At 41.2% G+C, this 24,214-nt stretch overlaps 2 protein-coding genes across 6 annotated transcripts; both read right to left on the reverse strand.

The window, feature by feature from the left end:
- Positions 1-14: 14 nt before the first annotated feature.
- tarbp1 (TAR (HIV-1) RNA binding protein 1) lies at positions 15-13,079 on the reverse strand. Of its 3 annotated transcripts, none has more exons than XM_038737515.1 (29): positions 12,038-13,079; positions 11,853-11,947; positions 11,682-11,772; positions 11,134-11,288; positions 10,995-11,047; positions 10,790-10,887; positions 10,557-10,692; positions 10,372-10,468; positions 9,262-9,351; positions 8,997-9,144; positions 8,647-8,913; positions 8,074-8,171; positions 7,802-7,960; positions 7,473-7,702; positions 7,131-7,365; positions 6,762-6,950; positions 6,466-6,665; positions 6,315-6,386; positions 6,074-6,194; positions 5,357-5,467; positions 5,122-5,271; positions 4,952-5,038; positions 4,656-4,861; positions 4,482-4,563; positions 4,211-4,382; positions 3,948-4,133; positions 3,200-3,324; positions 2,531-2,667; positions 15-727 (listed from the first exon to the last, which is right to left on the reverse strand). In XM_038737515.1, the coding sequence occupies exons 1-29, from the start codon at positions 12,960-12,962 to the stop codon at positions 547-549; spliced, it is 4,896 nt and encodes a 1,631-aa protein (XP_038593443.1). In that variant the 5' UTR covers positions 12,963-13,079; the 3' UTR covers positions 15-546. The 3 variants fall into 3 exon arrangements, with proteins under 3 accessions (XP_038593443.1, XP_038593444.1, XP_038593442.1); XM_038737516.1 differs by having other exon boundaries at positions 11,703-11,772; positions 11,853-11,950; XM_038737514.1 differs by having other exon boundaries at positions 11,853-11,950.
- A 132-nt stretch (positions 13,080-13,211) lies between these two features.
- On the reverse strand, positions 13,212-23,999 carry zgc:172136 (uncharacterized protein LOC566376 homolog). Of its 3 annotated transcripts, none has more exons than XM_038737520.1 (14): positions 23,842-23,999; positions 20,721-20,915; positions 20,460-20,550; positions 19,260-19,339; positions 18,985-19,061; positions 18,673-18,862; positions 18,382-18,537; positions 17,792-17,857; positions 17,249-17,317; positions 16,978-17,152; positions 15,320-15,604; positions 14,908-15,039; positions 14,690-14,760; positions 13,212-14,585 (listed from the first exon to the last, which is right to left on the reverse strand). In XM_038737520.1, exons 2-14 carry the CDS (start codon positions 20,796-20,798, stop codon positions 14,295-14,297), a joined length of 1,761 nt encoding a protein of 586 aa, XP_038593448.1. In that variant the 5' UTR covers positions 20,799-20,915; positions 23,842-23,999; the 3' UTR covers positions 13,212-14,294. The 3 variants fall into 3 exon arrangements, with proteins under 3 accessions (XP_038593448.1, XP_038593449.1, XP_038593451.1); XM_038737521.1 differs by lacking the exon at positions 23,842-23,999 and adding an exon at positions 23,161-23,352; XM_038737523.1 differs by lacking the exon at positions 14,690-14,760 and having other exon boundaries at positions 14,433-14,585.
- Between the last annotated feature and the right edge of the window lie 215 nt (positions 24,000-24,214).

A 24,214-nucleotide genomic window follows, 5' to 3' on the forward strand; every position in this document is an offset into this window, starting at 1 on the left:
TAAATAACAACACACATGTAAATTTTTTTATTTATTCAACCATATCAAAAAACTTAAAATACAATCAGGAGCTGTAATAAAAACATTGGCAATGCATAATATTATGCCGATCAACAAAAGCAGCATTTAAATAGCATGTATAATAGTTCAGTCCTGGTGCTCTGAGGCAAAAACTAATTGCTCACATAAACAAGACACTTCCTCCTCAAAGGGGAAAAATTCCATTTATGATTCTGCACTGCCGACATAGAGATTACCTCCCTTAATATAACAGCATGCCCAGAGGAATATTTAGATGTAATAACCACAACCAATCTCATGACTCTATTCATGAGTCTCATTAAGGGCACAAGACCAGTAAAGGATAGTCCTATACAAACAGAACATGAAAAACTTTAAGGTCCTGACATTAACTGTATGGGGCATCTTCATGTACAGTAGCTGTCCCTCAAGATGCTTTTCACACCTGCTGCCAGAGAGGAGCAAGTGAGGTCAACATCTGGAGGCCAGATGTCACGCCATAGGGCTGCACTGCTGGTTACTTCCTCAGCTGTGTTTCGAGTTGACTTCGGTTGAGCCAAAGGTGAGATGTTGCCGTGTATATTCCCAAATCAGAAGGGCAGCGCTCACATGCACGTTGAGTGAACGGATGACTCCTTGTTGAGGGATCTCCACGCATACGTCAAACATTTGGAGTAAATTGGCAGGAATACCTTCTCGTTCGTTGCTATAAGAAGGGAAAGAGAAATACAATATACTGTAGAGTGGGACCAAGTAACAGGAATATTTAGCATTAAATGTCTGCCAGTGTTTTTGAATGAAACTACAGACAGTGGAGTGATTGGTTTATGATATTTAGATATTCACTACTTTTTAAAAATATGCTTATTTGCTTTCTTGACAAGATTTAGTTGAGAAGATGGATACCACTCTCATGTCTGCACAATAAATAATGTTATAGAGCTACAGCCAGCAGCCGGTAAAGCTTAGCTCATCTTAGCGGTAAAACCGCATTTGTTTTTACCCTTCGGTGTTTATCGATTTAACAAAGAATATATACCATGTTCATTAGACAATTGCTGTTTGGAGTATTTTGCTCTCTTTGGACAAAGCTAAAGTTGTTCCCCCATTTCCAGTCTTTGTGCTAAGCTAAACTAACCCGCTGCTGGCTTTAGCTATGTTTATCGTGCAGACATTGGTATCAATCTTGGTATCAAGTGTATTTTCATCTTTATGAAATGACTCCATATTAAATTATTCCTGTATATTGAACTATTATTAAATTTAACATTTTTATAATTTCATTTACAGAAAATATTACTGAAAGTATTAATAATGTCAAGAACTTCAAATACACTGCAGGATTTAAATCATGTCAGCAATAAGGCGACACTGACTTCTTGATATATAATATTATAATATATACTTGTCTGATATATAACATCAGACCATCTGTTTTTTCAGTCTAACCCTGATCAATAAACATGTTTTGTAACGGTTTTTAATTTCAGCTATCATTTGGCGTAATGATGCTATCCAGTCGATTTAATTTAAGAACTCTTACCATGAGCGGCCAAGTTAATTCTTGATTTTCTCAAGTCCTTACAATTATGTCGAATAAGCTTTTTACACAGATGACTCATGAGCTCAAGTCCAAGAGCAATCCAAACTGTAATCAACTGAGTATATACGGAGATCCAGCAATATGGCACATGCAAAGCAAACAAAGAGGTAATGAGTTTGGCATTCAATGAGTCTACAGAGGGTGCCACACAGTTAGAAAGCATCATTTGATGAGCTACACTTATCGTTAGTGCAACTGGGTGAGATGATAGCGACCTGATGAGAGATTAGAGCGGGGCCGTGCTGTGCTGCGGAGAGCACAGCTGTGAAAGCACTCAAGATTCAGCTCACACACGGGGTGTGTTTAGGCTAACAGCACTGCTCACACCTCTGAGTGAACAGGGTAAAACAAAACAGGACACCTACACAGACGTCATAAATATTAACATCTCCTTCTCTGCCAGGCCGGCTGCATAACTGCAGTACACAGTTAGTGAGGAGAGTGAACCATACAAATACTGTCACAAGCTCATAATTACAGTTATCTAGCTACATATTGTTTAATAAAAATATTTTGCATCAAGTTGACCCAACTGATGAAAGCCGCAGGGCAGCATGATGGCTCAAACTAAACTAGATAAATGTTAAGGTTTTGCCTCTGTCATCTCACTGCTTGGATTGGTTTGTGTGATATATTTCCTGTGCTCTCCTCCTCAGGGAGAGCCAATTACAGCCCAGCATGCCCCGGCAGGTAGACCATGGAGAGGAGATGTGCAGGCCCCGCAGGGAAAAAACACCAAACCGGTGAGATAACATTAAATAGCCTCGTCAGCTCACACCTTTATCTATGTGAGAGTCACAGGGGTCTGGGAAACTGGTTGTGTCTAAGTTAACACATTGATGGGGGGGGAAAAGGACTTTTTCACTTTAACTTGACTGTAAGATGGAGAACTGAATGCTGCCATACCCCAGAAGGAGCAGGGTCTTCTCAGGGAACTGGTAGTCCTGGAGGCTCTGACTGTTGGCTGTCTGCTCCACCCCAACAATGCAGTATCCTTCGCTCTTTTTCGCCTGCAGGAAGTCAGTGAGCTCCATTGGCTTCACCTGATGGACAGATGCAGTTTATAATCTGAACTTTTCATTTCCAACAATAATTGCAGCAATCGAGGGGAGACAAAAATGTCAATATACATTTCAAAGGGTGGACAGTAAATTCAACACATCTGCAGAGTCTTTATAGTAGGCCAAAATACTTCCAGCATGGAAATCTGCTTCATGCTGCCACATTGTAACATCATCAAATGCAGATTTAATGACACTTTTTCTACACCACATGGTGGATGAAAAGACACCAGGGTATCAGCAGGTTTCAAATGTAAGACGTTCAGTTGTTTCCCTAGAATTTAAATTGAATCTTTAGATTAAATTTTTAACCTTGGGTTTTGGTTTACTTCAGTTATTATACTAGATTCCGAAATGGCAAAACAGGAAAAAAAAAGAAGGAGCCTGTATAAAGCTCAAGTAGAATTGAGTTTTTAGTTAGGCAATCACACATTTCTCAGGTCCATAGACTTAAAGATTGAGTACACATCATGATCACTGGAGTGAAATGAGAGATTGTTTTATGCACTTTAACCTCTATCAGAGGAAGCCACAGTTCAGACGAGACGCTCAGGGACTGAAAGTGTTTGTCATTGACGTGGCGGAGGCTATCCAGAACCAGAGCGCTGGCACCAAAGATCTCACAGGTCCTGCACAGACCTAGAACAAAAATAAAAATAAAAAGAATCAAATGAGGACAAAGTGGCATCTATCTAAATATGAATTCTGAATTGTCCTGATATCAGTCTGTGATTAAAAAAATCCTCCATGACATCTAAAGGGCACTTTTCCTTTCCTTTATTTACACAATCTGTGGCAGTGATGACATAAACTGGCTACCAGTCTATCTTCATGGGCGCAGACTGATATAAAGCGACACCTGTAATGGCAAGAGAGCGATTTCAAGTACGTTTACAGACCGGCCAAGCTAATGTTCTTGCTTGCACCATCCAGTATCAATATTGGTTTTCAAAATGGGTCTTTTCCTCTATAAACAAAATTCTCACTGATACAGCCCCTTATCATCTGAGACAAAACAGGAGTGTCTATGATGAAAGCTAGACATTGCCTGATAACAGAGCACAAGTGATTGGTTTTAGTGGCAGCTGTGTTTGACCTCTTTGCCCAGATCATCATTGTGAAACCAAACAAAAAGCCTGTCATGTTAGTTCTTCGCACTATTACACTAATCATGGAGAAATTCACTGACATTTAATATTCTTTCATGACTGAGAAGCATGATAAAAATGTGAAGTAATGTAATTTGCCATGCTACTCCTGACCTCCTAAATTGGTGGGCTTGTCAATAAGTGAGGCGACCACCAGCAGGGCGCCGTGCAGTTTGCCCAGTCGAGCAGCCCGTTGTTGGGGAACCAGCTGAAGTTCAGGCTCCTGCTCCTGGATCCCCAATCTCCAGGGAGTGATCTTCTTCTGCACCTCGGCCCAGCGGTCCTCCTTATTCTGCTCACCTGGGAAACATGACACCATGACCTCTCAATCAGAGAAGAGGTAACATTGTGGTATGTTGCGAGAGGTGCTACTGTACTTTTGTCTTGCTGGACCCAGTCTCCAGGCTGGAGCTGGCTCAGGTCAGGAGCTGGATTTCTCAAAGGAAAAGATGGACTTTCTGAGAAACACAACAGTTTCTCAAACTTCCAGGGTGGAATCCACTCATCATCAGCCAACTCTGACAGGCTGGGAAAAGTATAGAATATGGTCTAGGAAAGCAAAACAAAGAAAGAAAACGAGCATGTTATCACACAGAGTTACTGTATTTTAGCAGGCTTCATCTGTTCAGCACAAACATACTGGCACACCTCAACACTGTAATCCCTGAGAGGATCAAAGGCACCAAAGAAGAAATGCTCCTGAATCCTCATCCAGTTCTTGTTGGCATTTCTAATTAGTGAGACAGTAAATACATACTCCAATAAATACATTAGCATACTACAACAAACGTTTTGCAATTGTTGTAACTGTTCTGCTCTCACCCGGTGCTCTGCATGGCCTCAGCCTGGTTCAGACAGGCTTTGATCACAGTGGACAGCGCTCCCAAACCATCGGCCCCTGCCTCTGCCCGGGCTTCAGTCAAGCTCCACACCCTCTTCAGGGCCAGTAAGGCATACAGGCGCACGCTGAAGTTATGGTTGAAACACCACTGCAGGATGATGTCCAGTGCTTTATGCAATTGCACAGCCTCAAACACACAGGAAGAGAGATCGATTAGACACTGAGATGCGGTGCAAAAGAATGGTGGAGGAAAAAAAACAAACATAAAAGGCTTTACCTTATCCTTAAGATTAGGAATGATGACATTGAAATGTACCAGGACTGACAGGAAGGTGCAGCTGCTTGTCTTGGTCTTTTCATGATCCTGTCCAGAAAACATAGAAATTGGAATTAGAAAGTATTTCACTCATAATACAGAATAGACAGATGTCCAGAGTGGGAGCTCACCATGTTGAAGCAGGCCCAAAATTTGTGAATGTGTTCCGGATAGTGGACGAGGATCAGAATCATCATCCACTCGATCAGGTACTTGACCGAGGCCTGGTTACTGCAGAATCCAGCTTCACACACGCTGTGCAGCAAAGTGGTGACAAACTCCTATGCACAGGCAGACAGACAGACACTGTGACCTTCTGAGTGGTTATTTCTTGTATGATAATTAGTGTGAGTGTAATTATCTTACCTCTCTGAGTTTGGGCAGCAACAGTAGCAGTGTTTGCCATACTCTGTTTTTGACACGATGTTGCAGGGAGTTGCTATAGTAACGCACTTTTGACTTTGATATATCATTATCCTGGAGAGATGGGGTGAAAGAAGATAATGGTAAATAGTGTTAAGTGTTGTTAAATTAGCTGTAACTTATTATCGTAATGAAAAATGATCTACCTACATGATAAAGTGCAAATCAAAAAATTACATAGTAAAACAAGTATAAACCAAAATTGACATATTTTCTGATAATCAGAGCCTGGCTTATCTTTAGCTCAGCTCTTTTAAGCCAAGATCGGAACATTAGATGAGGGGTTAAGATATTATTTTAGGTTGCAATATGAAATGTCATGAAGAACATATCTGTAAACTATTCTCAGATGAAAACAAAAGTCAAGATACATTGGGACACAAATACTTAAAACTGACCTGTGCTTGGGCAATAACCAGCTTTTAGTGGAATTATGCCTATTTCTTTTTGTTTGTTTTTTGTTTACAAAAATGGGTTCAAATAATGATTTCAAGCAAACTGAACATAATTTAAAATAATTACAGTTTACACTTTTAGTTGTTTAGTTTGAAGTGTGAATTGTACATGCATTAGATTATTCCATGTGTGATTTTACATACATACAATTTTGTGACACTAATTTTAACTATATCACACAGCCCAAACTAATTTATAGTCTACCTTTTTCACCAAATCCATTACTAGTTCCTCTATCAGTCTTTCATGCTGCAGATTAGAGGGATCCAGGCGGCTGAGGAAAGCCAGTATACATGTGCGGGGGAACTGATCGTCCCTGGTATCACTGGAAAAGAAAAGCAGCAGCTGAAAACATCTGCATAGCAAGAGAGACCTCTAATGGCACTATTTTAAATCACAACCATAAAACAGAGAGTTCCCACATATTGACTGAACTGCAGCTCACCTTGTAACTGCAACATTGGCAGCACTCTCTTCACTGAGTTGCTCCACGTATGTTTGGACATCCTGAATGAGCCTTCGGAAGAACAAGATGAAACAGTTTAAATAGCCCCGAGAAACTATTGAACAAATCTGAGAAATGCATTGAGAGTTACCGTTGATCTCTTCTGAACACTGGTCCATAGACGCACGCCTCTGTGAGTATGTTCATGTGGCTGAAAACACTAGAAAACACAACGTCAGCTGTGTCACCGCTGCTTCGGTCTGTGGGCAGCCATGTCTGACAGCAGTGTTGAAGCAGCACGCCGAACACGCCGCTCTTTGACTGAGACAGCTCCATCAGCTCGGTGGCAATCTAAAATGACAACATAAATACATTATATATTATAGAGAATGTATGTTCAAAGTGCAAATCACCACACTCCTTAATTTCCAAGTAGGTTTTAATCACCTTTTTCAAGGTGGCCACAAGTGTAGGAGCCTGAGTATCTGTCAGCTCGAGCAGTTTATGGTGGAAGGCCATGGAGACGAAGCCTTTCAGGGCTGGCCAGAAGTCATGGGCGTTGTTGCTCAACCCCTGCACCAGCTGCCAGCTCAGAGTCACAGCCTCCACACAGAGGGCCTCCTCATAAAGTAGTAACTGGGATCAAAACCAACCAAATCAGACACTTCATCAGAAACACCCTTCATCAAACATACCATAGTTTTTGTAAGAAAAACTCAATATTATAACTACAAAGAACTCCTTGTTTTACCTAAAAAACGTATTTATACCATATTTCAGTTGCTTGATTTTTATCTAAATTTGACTGAGACTCACTTGTGGCAGCACTGTCTCCATAAATGTGAGCACAGGCAGCACCAGGTCACTGGGTAGCAGAGCCAGGGCCTCCACACTGCAGCTAAGAGCAGCCTTGAGAGCGTCTGATGCTCTCGAAGACTCGGGAACCCCAACAGCCTTAATGAGGAAACTCAGACAAATCCACTGGTCCCGCATAAAATGGGCTGCGATGCGTCCCCAGTCCTGCAGCAGAGGACCCTGCAATCCTATATCACTAAAAAAAACAATTATACCTTTCCAGGCTGGTGCAAATAGAGTGTATACTTTTATTCTGAATATATATATTTATATATAAGGCTTACTACACAGACTTTCACTGACCTTGAAGCATCTCCTTTCTGTGGTTTTTGCAGGCGTTTATTGAAGTTTCCCAGAGAAAACAGACTTTGGGAGGAAGACGACAGTGGATTGTAGAAGTAGTCATTCAGTGATTTCAGGACAGAAATGGTCTTTGATCGCATGCCAATCATTTCCTGCTCTGCAAGACCACATACGGTAGCCAGGGATGCCATAGCAACCGCTCTAGCCACCTGGTTTGCCACAGAGTTGAACTGGTGATAGAACAACAATCAGCGCTGAATAATCAAGCATCCAAACCGATTTATGACATTCCTGACTGATGACTGACGCGTGAATATTTTGCTTTGTACCTCCTGGCTCGGGTCTTGCAGGACCTTGATGCTGTACTTGATGAGTTTAGGGAAATAGGTCTGCTGAATTTTACTATGGTGCTGTGGTGTAGAATTGTACATGACCACCAGCTGCCTCAGGACACACAGATACAGCTCTGCCCGCTCCACATCACACAACTGTATCAAAGAACAACAACAAAAAAAACCCCAGCACAAGTACAAGTCAGAGCTAGCCACAAGGGGCGTCTATGCTAAATTGGAGTGATGTGATTTGCTTGATTGCTGTTTACCTCCTGCAGCTCCCCAGACAGCCGCCTCAAGATAAACTCCTGGACTGGATCGACAAGTTTAAAAATTAGCTTCTTCATGGCCACCATTGCGACATCCACTGTGAAAAGCAGAGTGAGAAGAGTTGAATGTCACACACTCCTGAGCTACTTAATATATGAACTATGACAGAGAATAATATAGGCACAGTACTACAAAAAGACAAAGTTATAGTAAGAACGTGACTGAAAGTTCCCTGAGAATGTTGCAGAATTAATGGCAGAAGTCAGATTTCCGAGGGCTGAGATGTGTTCTAATGATAAAATAATATTGGAATAATTTGATGAACAGAATTTCTGGAAGCTAGCTGGGTGTTTGAACAAAACCTAGACTAAATGAAGTCTTCTGTTAAATATCCTGCTGTTGTGTTGTAGACAGAAAGAAGTAGCGGCTAAATCCAGTGCATGATTTATTAAACTCTATGAATATGGAAGGAAGGATTACTGTTAGAGGGCACCTATCCATCTTCTGTTCCTACTGCAAATGCATGAGGCTGCACTTGACAGCTATAACAATGAATCATTGTTATTACAAACCTTGCTCCTCTCCAAAATGCTGACAGCTTGGAGTTTCTCCAAGCTGGAACAGTCGGAGCATGAGCTGCAGGCTCTTGTCACTCTTACGCAGAGGCAAGTAGATATTGGTGCTGACTCTGCTCAGGGTGTCCAGCAGCGGAGACAGTAATGACTCCAGAGTGTTACTGATCTCTGCCCCAAGTTGATTCCTTTCCATGTCCACACACAGCAGAATGGCCCTGGCCAACTTATCTGCCTCTCTAGGGTCTGGTAACCTCTCAGTGTGACCTGAAGAGCAGGGAAACTTACTTACCCCATGTCAACAGATCGATTCACTCACTTTATCTATGACCATCTCACTTCAGACTTACCTGTGCTAGCTGGGACACAGAGATAGGTATGTATCTCGCTTTGAACATACCCTCTTACAGTTTCTTTCTTTGCTGCAGTGCCAGCACAATCTCCATCCATAACCCTGGGCTTGAAACTGCTTTCATTGTCCAATAGCCAGGCACACGTCTGCAGCAAATGTCACAAATATGCAGGTTAGCAGTTAGTCAATCACACAGCTTCCCTAATGTGTCATTTTAACACGTTAGTGGGACTATCCCTTCAAATGGCTCTAATGCAACATACCTGATTCCAGATCTGCGTCCCTCTACACAGTGACTCATCTGCGCGAAAATCCATCAGGAAACTAAAAACATCATCTAGGGTCACTGCGGTCTGAAACAAGATATTTCAAATTATACAACTCACCAACTTTAAAGCTGTGCATGAAAGCACAAGGGTTGGATAAAATAACAGAAGCACATTACAATGTGGTACAACAGGGAGTGCAGTGTTTTGTTTTGTTGAGAATGTCTGAGGTATTCATTTACCTTGATATCTATTTTTGATGCTGTTTGTGGTTTATTGAGCAAATATCCCATGGGTGTCCTTTAGCTATTTCTAGTGGATGTTAATGTACAACCATTTATCCTATTTTCCTTTGTTTGGCATATGTTTTCATTATTTTGGTGATCAAATCAATCAAATCAGTTTCATTATCACATACATAATCACATACAGTACAATGTCTAGTAATATTCATTCTCTGCATTTAAACCATCCTAAGTATTAGGAGGGGTGGAAAGCCACTGTACAGCTCCCGGGGACCAACTCTAATTCTAAGCCAGTGCCTTGGTCAATGGCACCAAGAGTAGTATTAACCTAAACCGAAACTGGAGCACCTAGAGTAAACCCACGCAGTTCCCCTTTGCCACATTTTTTTTCTGTATTTGCACTAGATACTGCTAAGAATGTCCATTCTTCGTCATTCTACCATTTGTATTTTTCCAACCAAAAGATTTGAACATTTAAAACTAAACGGAGAAAAGCAGCAAATCCTTATATTTCATAAGGTGAAACCAGAAAACATTTTTTTTAATTTTGACTTGATAAATGACTTCAATGATTCATTGATAACCTGAATTGTTGTTAACTGATTTTCTGTTAATCAACTAATAAATCAATTGTCTAAGCAATAATTTATACTGTAATTTGTGTGGTCACAGCTTCACCCTCCCCACCACTGACCGAAAGAAATGTAATAGCATATTCACTTAAAACAATAATACACTGGGTACTTGTCAACAGTCAAGAAGAGATTTTGAGCTTTGATCAAAATGCTATCATATTATATTGTAAGGTGTTGGTGTAAGGTGGTCAGGTATTTTAGCATTATGTACACTATTTTTGTCTTACCACTATTGTGAGACGGAGGGCGCAATTCAGCAGGAAGCACTGGGCAGCGCCTCTCAGCAGGACTTGATGAGTGATCATGGTGCAGCGCAGCACCTCCCTGTGAGACACCACAGACAAAATGAGCTTCCATATCAAACATAAGCGACTACGAAGCAGTCTGTCTAACCGTAAACATGATGAGGTACCTAAGAGCAGTGAGCCCGTCGATCCCCAGCAGTGGGCCTGAGGGGAGTTTGGATAGAGCCTGGGAGAGGAAGAGGAGGGGTACCGCACACCAGTGCTTAGAGCACAGCTGCTGAATCATCTGCAGCAACATACGGCCTACAGAGCAAACACAATAGTCAGAGATGGACAGGCATTTCAGCCCTGAGAATTGAGTCAGAGCTTTGTAAACATGTATTCTCTGTGGCTTCTGTACCTCTATGCTCTGATGGCAGGCTACTGAAGAAGGTGGCCATGAAGACTTGGAGTTTAGCCCCGAGCTCAGGGCAATCTCCTACACTCTGCCCAACTGACCTACATGTGGACAGAAAAAAAAACAAAACAAAAAAAACCCACACTTAATAACAAAGTAATTCCTGCAGTACTTTATTTATTTGCTTGTACTGATTTTAAACCCTCACCTGTGGAAGAGCGATGTTTCAGACAGAACACCCATAAAAGGGCCAACAATGAACTGAGGAGCAAAGCAACAGAAGAGGAAACTTTAATGCACAAACGATGCACAATTATGCCTAAATCAGATTGCGCCTGAGCACGTACCTGAGAAAAGGCCAAAGCAAAGGCTGGCTGCTGGAGGACCTGCAGCTCGAGCAGATGGCAAACTCCCTCTCTCATTAAGGATTTATTCTCACTGTGGAACATCCGCTGGTAGACACACAGCAGCCAGGAGGGGTGGAAGAGGGATTGACCTGAAGCTGCAACAGAGAGAGAGAGAGAACAGGTATAAAAAGGCTGGCACTTCACAAAACTTTCTTTTACCTATTTAGTTACTTTTACATCAGTTTGGATGTCTATTTAACTTGTGCACTTTTTGCCCTTCAATTTTCTTGAATTTCCTTAATTCTTTTTTTTATTTAATTGAAAACTGTCTTTAAAAGTGGTTGCAATACGGCAGCCCTTTTGAGTCATGAAGAACCAACAGGACAGACTTGTCATCCAACTTTCATAAAGTTTCAACAACAGCCACATCACTACATCTGACCTACACCAAAACAAAGCCAAAAACTAATTTGCTGAAAAGAGGTATCAATGAATTCAAAACCCATCTTTCCAAACATTTATTTAAAGATACAAAAGTAACTCCTTACTTTGCCCAATTCTTGTGTTACCTTGACTGTCATTCACTGTTGTTTGGATCAACGTGTCTATTCTGTTGAGAACTGGCCTGACCACGTGAACCTGCGGGGGGGAGTAACATTACAAAGTTGTATCATGATGCCAACCTCTGGCCTTCCAACAGTCATGTGGGATTTCTTTACCTGGTTTTCCTCCAAGGTCTCCATCACCAGCGCGTAATCCTCCCAGAACTCTCGAAGCAACTTGCTCCTGTTGTGAGCCCATTTGAACAAGAGCTCTTCTGCAACAATTTCAAGAACAGTAAGAAAACAGACCATACACCTGAGAACTTAAGTTAGTACAGCGTCAGCAAATCTGAGCATCTTACCTTCCCCTGATGGAGAGAGAGGACAGTTCACCCCCTCCTCCTCTGACAGGGCCACGCACTTTTTCAGCAGGTAAAGCGCCCTCTTACGTGACACGCCGTCTCTGTGCGTCAGTCCATCCTGAAGCATCCTCCAGAATTGGAGGGACAGACGAGGGTCAGGCTCACAAGAGGAGGAGGGTAGGCTGTGAGGTTTCAATAGATGGTCTGACAGAGCGGTCAAACACAGCAGTGCCCGCTCTGTAACTACAGGTGTGCGGTCAACGGAGTGCCAGCTGCACACATGATCCAGGATCAGCGTGAGGATGCCTCTTAACCTCGCGCCGCTGCAGCAGTTCAGCAGAGTTAAGACCAGCCTGACTGTGATTTTGGACACCAATGCATCGGGGAGCGTTTTGATGCAGGACAAGGCAGATGACAGGACAGTGAGTGTAAGCTGTTCGTCCCCTACAAGAGAAGGTATGAGAGCAGCCATGACTTCACTGGCAACCTCCACACTGACTCGCCCAGGACCGGGCACCTCCTCCTCCTCCGGCGGCTGGAGCGACGGCAGGACAGACAGAGCCACCCGCCCCGGTACCGCCTCGTCACACAGCGGGACACAGACACTCACAAGTCTGCAGGCGGCAGCGGTGCTCTCCCTCCACCGCACGCCTTCACCGGCTTCCGCTGATATTTTGGAGAGAAGAGGTAGACACTGGGTCCAAATCACAGTGTCGATTTTATCTTTAATATATCTACTTTTCGTGGCCGAAAACGGACCCGCGTCCGAGTCGGCCAAAAGTGGTCCGAGTCCTTCAATGAAAGCGGTCAGCGCCTCCACCCGCTCCGTCCCCGGCCATGAGTCACTCGGCCAGGACAGAGACTCAAACAGCAGGCCGTAGTCAGGCGAGCTGGACAAGACCGCGTTAATTAAAACCGAGTTCATTGTTGAGAGCTGCTGCACTGCCAAGTACAAGCGAGCTAAACATGCCCCGCAACCGGCTTATTTCACTGCTTCCATGGACGACACGTTTTCCAACCCGAATGTAAACTTCCGCAAACGTAATCTCAAACTCTCGCGAGAGGAGACTGTCAGGACTAGTACTCATGCTTTGAGCACATTGAAATATAATCTAATTCTATATGTTAACATAAGATTAACATTATGCTGGTGCAACAAAGTGAAAACACGTGCTTTCATTTAGTAACATTGAGAATTTATTTTCACTATCATAAAAAAAAACATTAGATACTTTAGATAAAAAGGAAATGTTCAGTATTGTGAATTAACACTCAGTTGTTCATACATTATTGGCATTGAGTAAACATTTAAACGTTTAATGACTCTTTCCAAGTGAGTTCATTTTGACTAAAGACATCAGTTCTTCTGCATACCAATTATCATTTACAAAACATTGAAAATAATGCCAGACAGAAAGGTTCTTTGTTTGGGGGTTACGTAATACAAAAGTACTGCAGACTCATTATACACTTAACTGGTTACAGAAATAGTGCTTTACAAATAATACTTTTCTGTTGTAATTACAGAAGTGGGAGGAGACTATAAAATCGGGAAGCTTTGGATGAATGCATTACCGGCTGTAAAGAGGTTAAATTTTCCACATCGGCAGCTACTTGCTGAGGCAGACTAATAGGAAAAGCATGACAGAGCCCACTATATAAAAATAGAGTATATTATAAAATATGATTTTTAAAAAAGCAAAGGAATACAGGAGCACAAACATGCAGATGCTTCTGGAGATTCTCCGGAATAAAACAAGGACATTTAAGTGTTTAAATAATTAAACAGGCCAAAGTGAAGGAAGTCCCATCTTATGCATGATGATCAAAATATCTGTTAGGGTCAAATGTTATGCCTTTGGCATTAACCTATTTAGACATTTCAGAAAATGTTTCACAGCGTGGACTTTACAAAAGGCAATAAAATTAGAAATGTTTTTGCTCAGAGAAGTTGCGATGTAATAAAATAGTGCAAGCAGTATGTACACAATATACAACATTAATAAATATGCTCCTAACTGATTTAATGTTACTGAATTTGATCTTTTATCTAATCCGCTGCTTTTCTAAGAGCAATCAGGGATCACGCTTTTTCTTCCCCAATAATGTCTCTGCAATTTGAAGCACATACATCCCTCCTTGTCATCGTCACATAGAAAACACTGAGACATTCATGTGTTGGCAACCTGCGAGTTGAGATGCACTGTTAATGAAGGAAGGGAACGGGTGTATTTGTGGACAACAGCACTTGACACGTTCAAAGTATGAATTCGAGGAATTGTTCATCACCTAACATGTCCAGGGAGAGGCAGTTGGTAGACCTGCGGCCATAGAAGTAAGGTTTGGCTTGGCAATGCAAAAGTGGGTAGTGGCTGTGATCAGCAGGGGTCTTTGTGTTTGCTGAGGCATCTGGGAGCCCGAAGGTATAGCTGTGGGAGGAATCAGGTGGCAGCGTCGTTCCCAGGGGTGCCGGAGGTGGGAACAGACGTACATCATCTAGACTGTGGCTGTGCCGATCCACGCAAACTTGTGCCCTAGATTTCAGCATCTAGAATAGAGACAGAAGGTAAAGATAATAGGTAAGAAAATACAACAGAGAAATCCAAAAAGGCAAAGAAAAAGAAGAGAAGGGAAAGAAGACAGATGACCAACCTGTTTTAACATATCGTTGTTATGCAATTTCCAGAGATCTTCATCACTGCTTGGGGAACACACTTTATTTTCTGAAAAGCCCAAAAGTTTTCATTGGTCTTTTGTTTGTTTGTTTGTTTGTTTTTACAAAGAATAAAGTAAAGTTTGAGAATACAAAAAAAATAAAAAATGCTTTTACTGTTGGGATGTCTTGTATGTCACGATCATATGATTCCTACCTGGTGTGTGAGTTTCTGAGGAGAGTTCTGCACAATCCACTGACACTCCCTCAAGAAGATCAGCCAGCTGGAACATCTCATCAGGATCATCCACAAGAACTTCCTTTGGACTTCCAACACTGGTCAAGATCTCTGGATTTGTTTTTTGAGAAATCTGATTTTTAAAAGTCTGAAAAGAAATCGATCTCATCTGCTGCAGCCATACATGCATTTAGGAGCAGAATGGACAAAAAACTAAATAACTTTGCATACAGCATGTACTAGAGTTCAAGGTGCTGGCTACTACATGAACACACAGGAAGATGAGGCATAAAAATGTGTAATAATGACTTCCCATTATCTATTTTTAATTTAATTTAATATTTTAAAATTTCCTGTACAAATGCTGGAGTATAAAAAAAAGTCCCCTCACCTTCCTCTTGCCACCCCTCATCTTCTATTCGAGCCTTACTGCCTGCATCAAACCCCGAGGTACAGGAGCTGCCACCGCTGGCTGCTGAGCTGAAGTACTTCTCTGCTTGCCGTTGACCTTCCTCCTCCATGGAGGCCATCTCTGTGGAGATGCTATGCTGCCGTGCGTCAGCTTCAATTCCAGAGCTGCTGGTGGAGTGTCGGGACAGACCAGGGCTGCTCTCGCTGCCGGGGGGGTCCAAGTCCAGGTCATCACTGATGTAAGACTCTCTGTAACGCTTTTTCTCTACAATTTAGACAAGACATGTTTTTTTGTTTTTTTTTTAATTCAAGCATAAACCATCTAAAGAAACTGAGGTCAGCTGTGTTTCTTAAGAAGAAAGTGCTGAAGATGTCCCGAGGAGACCATCTGTCCTGGTGGTCATTTTATAGAGCTGTTGTGAGTGCTACCTCTTAAAATGTTGGGAAATATATTGGCAACTCTTTAAAAGTGTGGTGATCAATGAAAATGTCTTGATTCTTACTAGTGATGCACCGATCTGACTTTAAGTTCTGTTACTGATACTAATACCTAAGCTTTGGGTATCGGCTGGTGCAGAGTACCGATCCAATCCCAGTGTAAAATGAATAAGTTGTATTTAGGGCTGGACGATATGGCCAAAAATGTTATCATGATAATATCGTTTTGATATCGATAATTATCACAATATGTATCAAATCGTTATTTCTTTCGAGTTTAAAGGCTGACTTTTGCTCCTGAGTGAAAGTTGAAGTAACCTGATGATTAATGACGAACACAGCCAAACAGTGGAGCACTTCACAAATCTGAAGTAGAACATTCAAAGCAATTATGATAAAATCTTTGTTAACAAATATGCATGAGTAAAATTAAGTAAAAGCTTTTTTCAGTCTTTTTCCTCAACAAAAAACACACTAATAAAAAAATTAAGTCCTAATTTGTGTATAATTCAAGTGAATAAAATCAAACATTTATTGAATAATTGTTTATTGAAAAAGTCTATTGCGATAATTATTGTTATTGTTTCATTGTCCAGCACTAGCTGTATTCCTCACTGTGAGGAAGAGACTGGGAATCATTCGTTTATGTGTAAGGCCACATCAGGCTTAACTTAAACATTGCTTCCTAACTTTGTAAAACAAAATGCTGTTAGCTCTCCTTGCAGAATGTTCAGGTCTACCGGCACACTGCAGATGCGTCCCGTAGTACATGCATAATTGATTGAATAGACCCCTTGTCACCGATACACGATTGAGCTATCTAAGTCAGTGTTGGGCCAATATCAAAAATCAGTACTGGAATGGGTGCATCCCTAATTCTCACAGCTTATTCATTTAGACTACTATATTTAGGCCTCTAAAAACACCCAAAAATATATTTTCAGTTGTTCAATTCAGTGTGTGTTTTTCCCAAATGTACCACAGAAGTGCAAAATGTCAAATATTACAGACTGTGCTACAAATGTGATTATTAAACAGGAACCTCTTTGATTTTTTGTGCTGGAAAAAGTGACTTTTCTTCATTTATGCTTCTAACTTCCAGTGGCTACTGACGTGTTTTGCTGAATAAACATGGCCCCCAGCCAAACTAATCATCACTGATACTAGTCCTGTCCTAGTAGTCACTTCTCTCTCCCCTACCTTCGCTCTCCTCCAGCTGGCGTAGGTGTTTGAGGGCAGGCTGGAGGCTGAGGTAAATGCGATGGCTGCTGCTCAGGTGCAGGAGGAGGTGGCGAGAGCGGAATGATGACCCGGTGTAGTAAACCAGCTTCCTGGCTGATGGCAAGCCATCTGGCTGGATCTCGAATTTCTTACCCTGAATAGGACAACATATTATACATAGTGTACAAAGCCAATGGGCATTAAATAATTACAATGATCCCCAATACAATGAAATGAAGAGTGTGCATACCAGGAAGGTGAGACGTCCCACATTTGACCAGGGGAAGTCGTACAGCAGCTGTCTCATGTTGTTCACCTCCTATGAATACAAAACACACACACACACACACACACAAGAAATAGCTTTTGTGTTTAAAAAAAGATTTCTATATGTGTAATCTACTTGGATATATCTTCAAATGAATGATCAATAATCAATTGTCTTTTTGTTCACAAGAGCCATCTGGGCTTGGCAACGAGGCCAAAGGTTTCTCGAGGTATCTCACGGTCTGTTGGCTCTTTAATCAACCAGGCCAGGAGCCCTAATCCCCCCAGATGGCCCCTGATGGACAGATCAAACAACTGACGTGCATGGCAGACGGCTCCTATCTCCTCATGCACTGCAGTTGGTAGCACACACCACACATTCCTCACACGTCTAGTCTTTATCTAGTCTAGGTTTTATAGCCCTACAGATACAAAGACTGAATCTTTGAGCAAAAGCAGATTCGCTCGAGTACCTATGTGCTGACGTATATACTATGCATTAATAACACACACACACACACCCTACCTGATAAACCTGCATTCCTCGCAGGGTCAGACCGAGCAATGCCGTTCCTCTCTCTGCCTTTTTGTCCTGGACAAATGAATGATGAGATGTCAAAGAGGAATCTGAGCGGTTCAGATAAGATAGCTATTCCACAGTTGAGCCCCTCTCCTAATTCACTGGGAAACACTGGGCTGCTGCTAATAACAAATTAAAAGTGGGAGCACATTACGCAATGGATGGGCCAGCCTTCAAAATATCACTCAGTAGATGATTTTGAAATGGGGAGGACAATAAACTGGAGTAGATGGATGGTTACGTAACTGCCCCAGTCATTTGTCCAGCACAGCCCAAATGGAGCCAGACTAATTGAATTTGTGTTGGAAAAGACAGTTTGAGTCAGAGGGAAGAACTACGCCTTGAATGGCTGTAGATTACAAATGAGCTGAAAACAAATCCCATTACTACCAGCATAAATAATCATAATGTCTTATTTTAATGATATAAATCAATTATGCAAATAAACACATCCAGCAGTGTGGTGTGTGCATTTAAACTCAACACAGGCAACTTGTTCCAAATGATGACAATCAAATACTAAATTGACTTATGACCTTTTGCAGTCTGTAAAACGTGACAGGTACATCCTCCAGTCGACATGACTCCCTGATGAAGAGCAGGATGGCATCACGAGGAGACATGCCCCACTGCTCCTGATGCACCTTGGGCCCATGGCAGAGGAGATAGTTTACTCCACGCTTAGCTACAATCTGCAGAAGGAAGAAGGAACAGACATGTAGAGTGCTATATCACCTCAAAATACAAAGCAATGGAATGTAGGACAGTTGTATTAAAATTTTACACTGAACATCAAGTTAGATTCAAAGGTTTTTTTTAACACCTACCCAAGGGGGAAAATACTCCTTGGGTTCAAAGTAAGGAGTGGTCTCCTCCATGGGAGGCGGGTGGTCACCGAGGTCAGCCTGCAAGGCGTAACCTGCCAACTGGAAGTACACTTCCTCCTGCTGACGACATTCAGAGCGAAGCACCCGCTCCCTTAAGTCAGAATAGTATAGATACCGTGCCTTTCGTTCACTGGTACCACACATCAAAAGAAAAAAAGACTGATGTCAACAAGGGAGCAAAGATGGATGAAAAAAAAAAAAAAACAGAAGTACACTAGCTATAAAAAAAGTCCAGTGTGAGGAAGGACATACCAAATGAGTCTGCCGTTTTCTATGTAGTACTGCACTTTGAGGCAGAGTACTAGAGGCAACGGTCTCCTCCGTAATCCCTGTATGAAGAGAGAGACATGTTCAAATGTTCGAAAAGGCCTGTGTGTGGTAGCATCTTTTTGTCATGCTAAATGAAAACTTGTGGCATGTAGGCCACTGAACTATGCCTCCCAATTAACTGACACTTATATTAGTTCGGAGTAGGTCACAGCAAATTGCTGTCAACATTTGCTTCCCCTGCCAAAAGGCTGCCTTACCTTTACCGAATCTTGCTTCCATTCCTTAGGAAAGTAGTTAATCAGTTTCTCCTCCATGTCTAAAAATATGTGCTCATTGTCTGTGATAGAGAAAGACAATCAGGAAACAAGCAGACAGTTAGCAAGCGAACAAACAATAATGCAACCAAGCGTGAAATTTGCCCAACAATGGGATTTGTTGGGGAAAAGAAAAAGCCCTTGTTCTTACATTTGTGAATGAGGCTACTAGGAAGCTAATGACAACAATGCTAATGTTAATGGATACATTTTCTAATTCATCAAAAACTAATTTGAATTCTATTTTAGTGGAGGGGCTATAAGGCTGTTTGCAACCTGTGCTGAGAATGAGGATGTTGTATCATTCTCAGCCTGGTCCTGTGAGTCATGACATGGGCATCTTCTATTTGATCGACCTTATCTCTTTTGTTCAACTTTGTGTAGCCGAATCATGCTTGCTGAGCCGTTTCACAACTCGTTCCTTTATCCACCAGTCTCTCCTTTCAGCCTGTCTCATTCCAACTCCTTCACCTATCATCCCTCATTGAGGCCTTTGAGTAAATGTTGAGTAAGGCGGCTTGTGTCATGATGAGTGGTGCTACCTCTTTCCCCTCCACTCCCACTCCCCTCTTCCCATCATCAAGCCATCCCTCCCCTCAGTGAAGAGGAGGAATGCAAGGGCGCATTCCAGGCTTAATGAAGTTAATATTGCAGGAATCCAGGCCTAAGTGATCGCTGAACCAACACCACAAAAACAAAAGGCCGCTTGTTGAAGTGGTGCACCACACAAGATTACCGAGGCATTTCAACGTATTTGTTCAAAGAAAGAACAGGAATGCAAGGAAACAGAAAGTTCAGGACTTTGTTCAGTGGCTAAAGTGGATTATGACGTTCAATTATACAGACAGGGAGGGCTGAAATATATATATAGCCTTTTGGCAGAAAACATTTTCCACATTATTACGTAAACAAACGCCACCAAGACTGGTGCAACAAAGCCTTGTGGTAAATCATCATAATCCAAAAATGATGCTCTTGTTTACAATCTGATGGATTGACTGCTCAACTGTGGTGCTGTATGTGCTTGCACTGATCAAAAAAACTTTCTACCCTAAGATCATATTTTTCAGTCTCTGACAATACTGCAGTGTTAATAGTCCATTCAGGTTCAGAGGCTGAGGGGTCAATGAGGAGTGAACTTACCCTTCACCACTGTGAGGCCAAAGAAATGCAGCTCTTTGATTCCAAGAAGCTCTGCTACACGGTTAAAAACATCCTGCCCTGTGGACTTCGGCTGGAGCAGGTGAAAAGACAAAGTCGTCCGTATTCAATATTCATTCACATTGTTCAAAAAACAAAAAAATGTGGTGCAGCCAAAACATAGTGATAAACAGAAATTTGACCATATGTTAAGACCTCTTGGTGATTGTCAAGAGGACAGCTAGAGACATGTTAAATACTCACCCCGACACCGATGTCCAGCTGATCTTTGTTGGGGAGGAGAACACAAATGTTTCTCTCCTGCTTTATCGAAGTGGACATGATGTCTTGTGTTTGTCTGTGATAAGTACTTTCTTTCTGTTAAAATAGTTCAGTCTTCTCTTGCTTCCTCTATCCTTCACTTTTTATCTGTTCCAGGGCAGTCTGTCCATATTGCATCTAAAAAGAGAGATGACATCAGACTGAGATTAGCAAAGAAATAAAAAAAAAATGACCTAACAGTTCAATGTGAATGATGAATACAGAAGCAGAATGGAATTTGAAAACAGATCATGTGTAAGGTCTGATACCAAACTGAAAGAAATTCAACAAATAAGATCACCATAACTAACTATTCTGCTGTAATGTGTAACCTTTTGCATTGACAGTGCATTATCATACTGTCAGTTAGTCAAAGCATAAACAATCCCTTCTGCAGACACATTCAGTATGATGAGGTCTCGCATTATAGCACAGCCAAAATTAACTCAATATGGTTTGTCCCTTCTGAGGGGTCAGAGGAAAATTGCTTTACCATCCCAATTATCAACCAGAGGGATTTTCCCAAATATCAAATACATAACTCAAATTTAACTGTAAAAGTTGGTCTAACTTAAAAGGCATCTTGACCCAAATTGAGAAGCAGGTAAATGGTTGGGCAAACTCAGTGAGCTTATCATTCTGTAATCTTAATAATATTCATTAACTGGAAACAATCAGTGACATACTTCTTGTGAATATTTTACACAACCTTAAAAAGGAAATGTATTACTGCAGACTCTGCTTAGCATACAAAAACAGATGGCCATGGTAGACTGTCTAGCTGAAGCCATAGCTCACCTGAAGCTTGCCGCATTATGTTGACCCCAAAGCCCTAACTGGTACGAGGCTCATCCGATTAATGTCTAAGAATCAATTAATCAGGTTAATTACTGCCGCACACCGACTCTGATCCTCTTAAACCCTGCTCTGGACAATAACCAGTTAAAAAAAAAAAAAAAGAACTGATCCGTAACTGAAGCAGCCAGCTCTTGTGCCAATCTCCTCCATGTGCAACATTTCTTTTACTTTTAACTGAGAAACACAAACAAGCAGCATTGTAAGGGGTCCTTCGGGCAAACAAACTGCCGTTTCTTTGCATCATACTTTTGTGCTTTTACACCTAACTCTTCAGAAGTTTAGCATTCACATTGGGGGAAAAGATATTTACACATGTTTAAAAGCACCAGATGCAACACGTCAAAAGAGATAAATCATATGAAAACAAAAATCTTATCAAAAGGTGCCACCAGCGTACAAATGCAGTTGTAGGAATTACGAAAGTGAATGTTCTTGGCTCAGAGGGCAAAACATTTGTGTTAACCAAATAGGCCTCATTTATAGACATGTTTAAACACATCCTCGCTCACATCTGTGTGTCATTGCAAACAGAAAACCTGAAATTCCAGTTGCTTGAACATTGACTTGTTTATGACAGAGTCAAACTACATGGTACATGTACAGTGAGGCAAATGGTAGAAAGTATATTTTCACATTGTGAGGGTATAATTTGTTTTTGTTTTTTTATCATAATCAAATCATATCAACATTTTTGAGTCCTTTTTGAAGTGCTTCTTCAATATAATCTATGCCCAAAATGAGAGGGCTGAAGCGCTATACTTTGTTTGGCCAATCTACTGTAATGTGAACTTAACTGCTAAAATATTACAATACTACTGCATAATAGACTCTTCAATGACAAAATATGATTTTTTAAAATTCAATAACACCAAAATTACACTCCGATGCAACAAAACATAATTCGTGATGATGAACCAAATAATAATAATACACCATATTTTTTTCAATTACTGAGATATTTGGCAGAAGACGTTGCAGACATATGTGAGCAATTTATGTGTGAAGCAATGAGACTGATAAATATGGACAGATTTGTAGAGGAATTTGGAAGGTTTTTTTGGGGGGTATTTTTTATTTCTGCTGTGACTCTGAAAACTGTTTTATACTGTACATTTCAATAACTAAAATAATATTGTTTAAGAAGCATTGTTAGACATCTGAACTACACTTGAAATGCAATGTTTTGCAATCATGTCCCTCACCCATTTGTAGCATCTGATCTGTCTATGTTTGAGACTTTATCCATTATTGACTTATATGCAACATAAATTTACTTAAGAGCTCAGCTCAGCAGTCACTTTTTCTGTGATCGGCCTACCCTGTCAAATGGAATGCATTTACAGAGCAAACATAGCTATACTTATTAAAAAGTAGCTAGTTATCCATCCTGTCATAATACATGGAGATATGCCTGAAATCAAATGTTGTGAATCATAAAAAGTGCTATTGAATGAGATGAAACCAACCTTACTTCATCGCAAATCAAAAGTACAATAAAACAACACTAGTCTTCACTGCATCCTACCTCAAAAACAAGTCTACTATCAGCCCAAACAGTGTTGACAATCCCCCTTGTTGCTGACCCCGGTGAAATCTGGCATCACATGAGAGCAGCCATCTGCATGTCTTAATTCTCCTCCAAGACTGTCATAATCCCTACGTCTGAACACACTGCTGGCTGATGATGAAGAAACAACATCCTCTCTGCACTGTGCAAGCGCTCTGAAGTGTCAGGGATCCTCACTGACCGCTAAAACCATCAAGGGATAAGATAAGAGGGGGTAGCTGAATAAACACGGGGAACACAATTTAAGTTACACTTAACTTACTCCGCTTGAAAAAAATAGGGCAATCGAGCTTTTCAGTTTAGAGGGAGCAGTGGATTATTTAAATTTGACTGACAGGTATAAGAGTTCAGTGATTCATTTAGCGAATAAAAACTTTGTAACAGACAAAAGTAAGAAAGATAATCCATGCATACTGGCATAAACTTCCATTTTTGCCTATTGCTATAACGTTATCGTCACAAACAAAGGAGGAGAGGCTATAACTTCAGTCTGAAAACAATAACGTTAGTGTTTTTTTAAAACTCCCAATTGCTGTAAAGGTAAGTTACAGTAACGTTAACGTTACTAATTTAAATTGACGATCGCAACTGTGGCTAAATTACTCATTTCGCTGGCCATGATAACAGTAAAATACTTACCATCATTATACGAGGCGACGGAGTTCACGTTTCAGTCACGGGTTTTTCACAAAACTTGTTCAGACGCTCAATCTATTTTTTTTTTTTTCTCTTCCCAAATACAAACATGACAGAAGCAGGGAGGACGGAGGACACCACCTCATCCCCCTCCCCATTGCGTGTTGTAACTTCTTCAGCCACCGTTAAGCCCAACGATTGAGCCGTACCATGTTGGATAGTTGTGGGGGGTACTCTGCTGCGATTGAATTCTTGTTGGAAATGTTTGTACCATTTTCTCTTTCGATTCAATAAATATTTCACGTTTTTATCGCATTTGTATGAACTAAAAATAAACACATTTCTTTATCCATATGGGAGTATAAACATCATAATA

This window comes from Micropterus salmoides, unplaced genomic scaffold (assembly GCF_014851395.1).
Source record: "Micropterus salmoides isolate LMB-PRFRI ecotype aquatic unplaced genomic scaffold, ASM1485139v1 Ms_hic_scaffold_22, whole genome shotgun sequence".
Taxonomy (NCBI): Eukaryota; Metazoa; Chordata; class Actinopteri; order Centrarchiformes; family Centrarchidae; genus Micropterus; species Micropterus salmoides.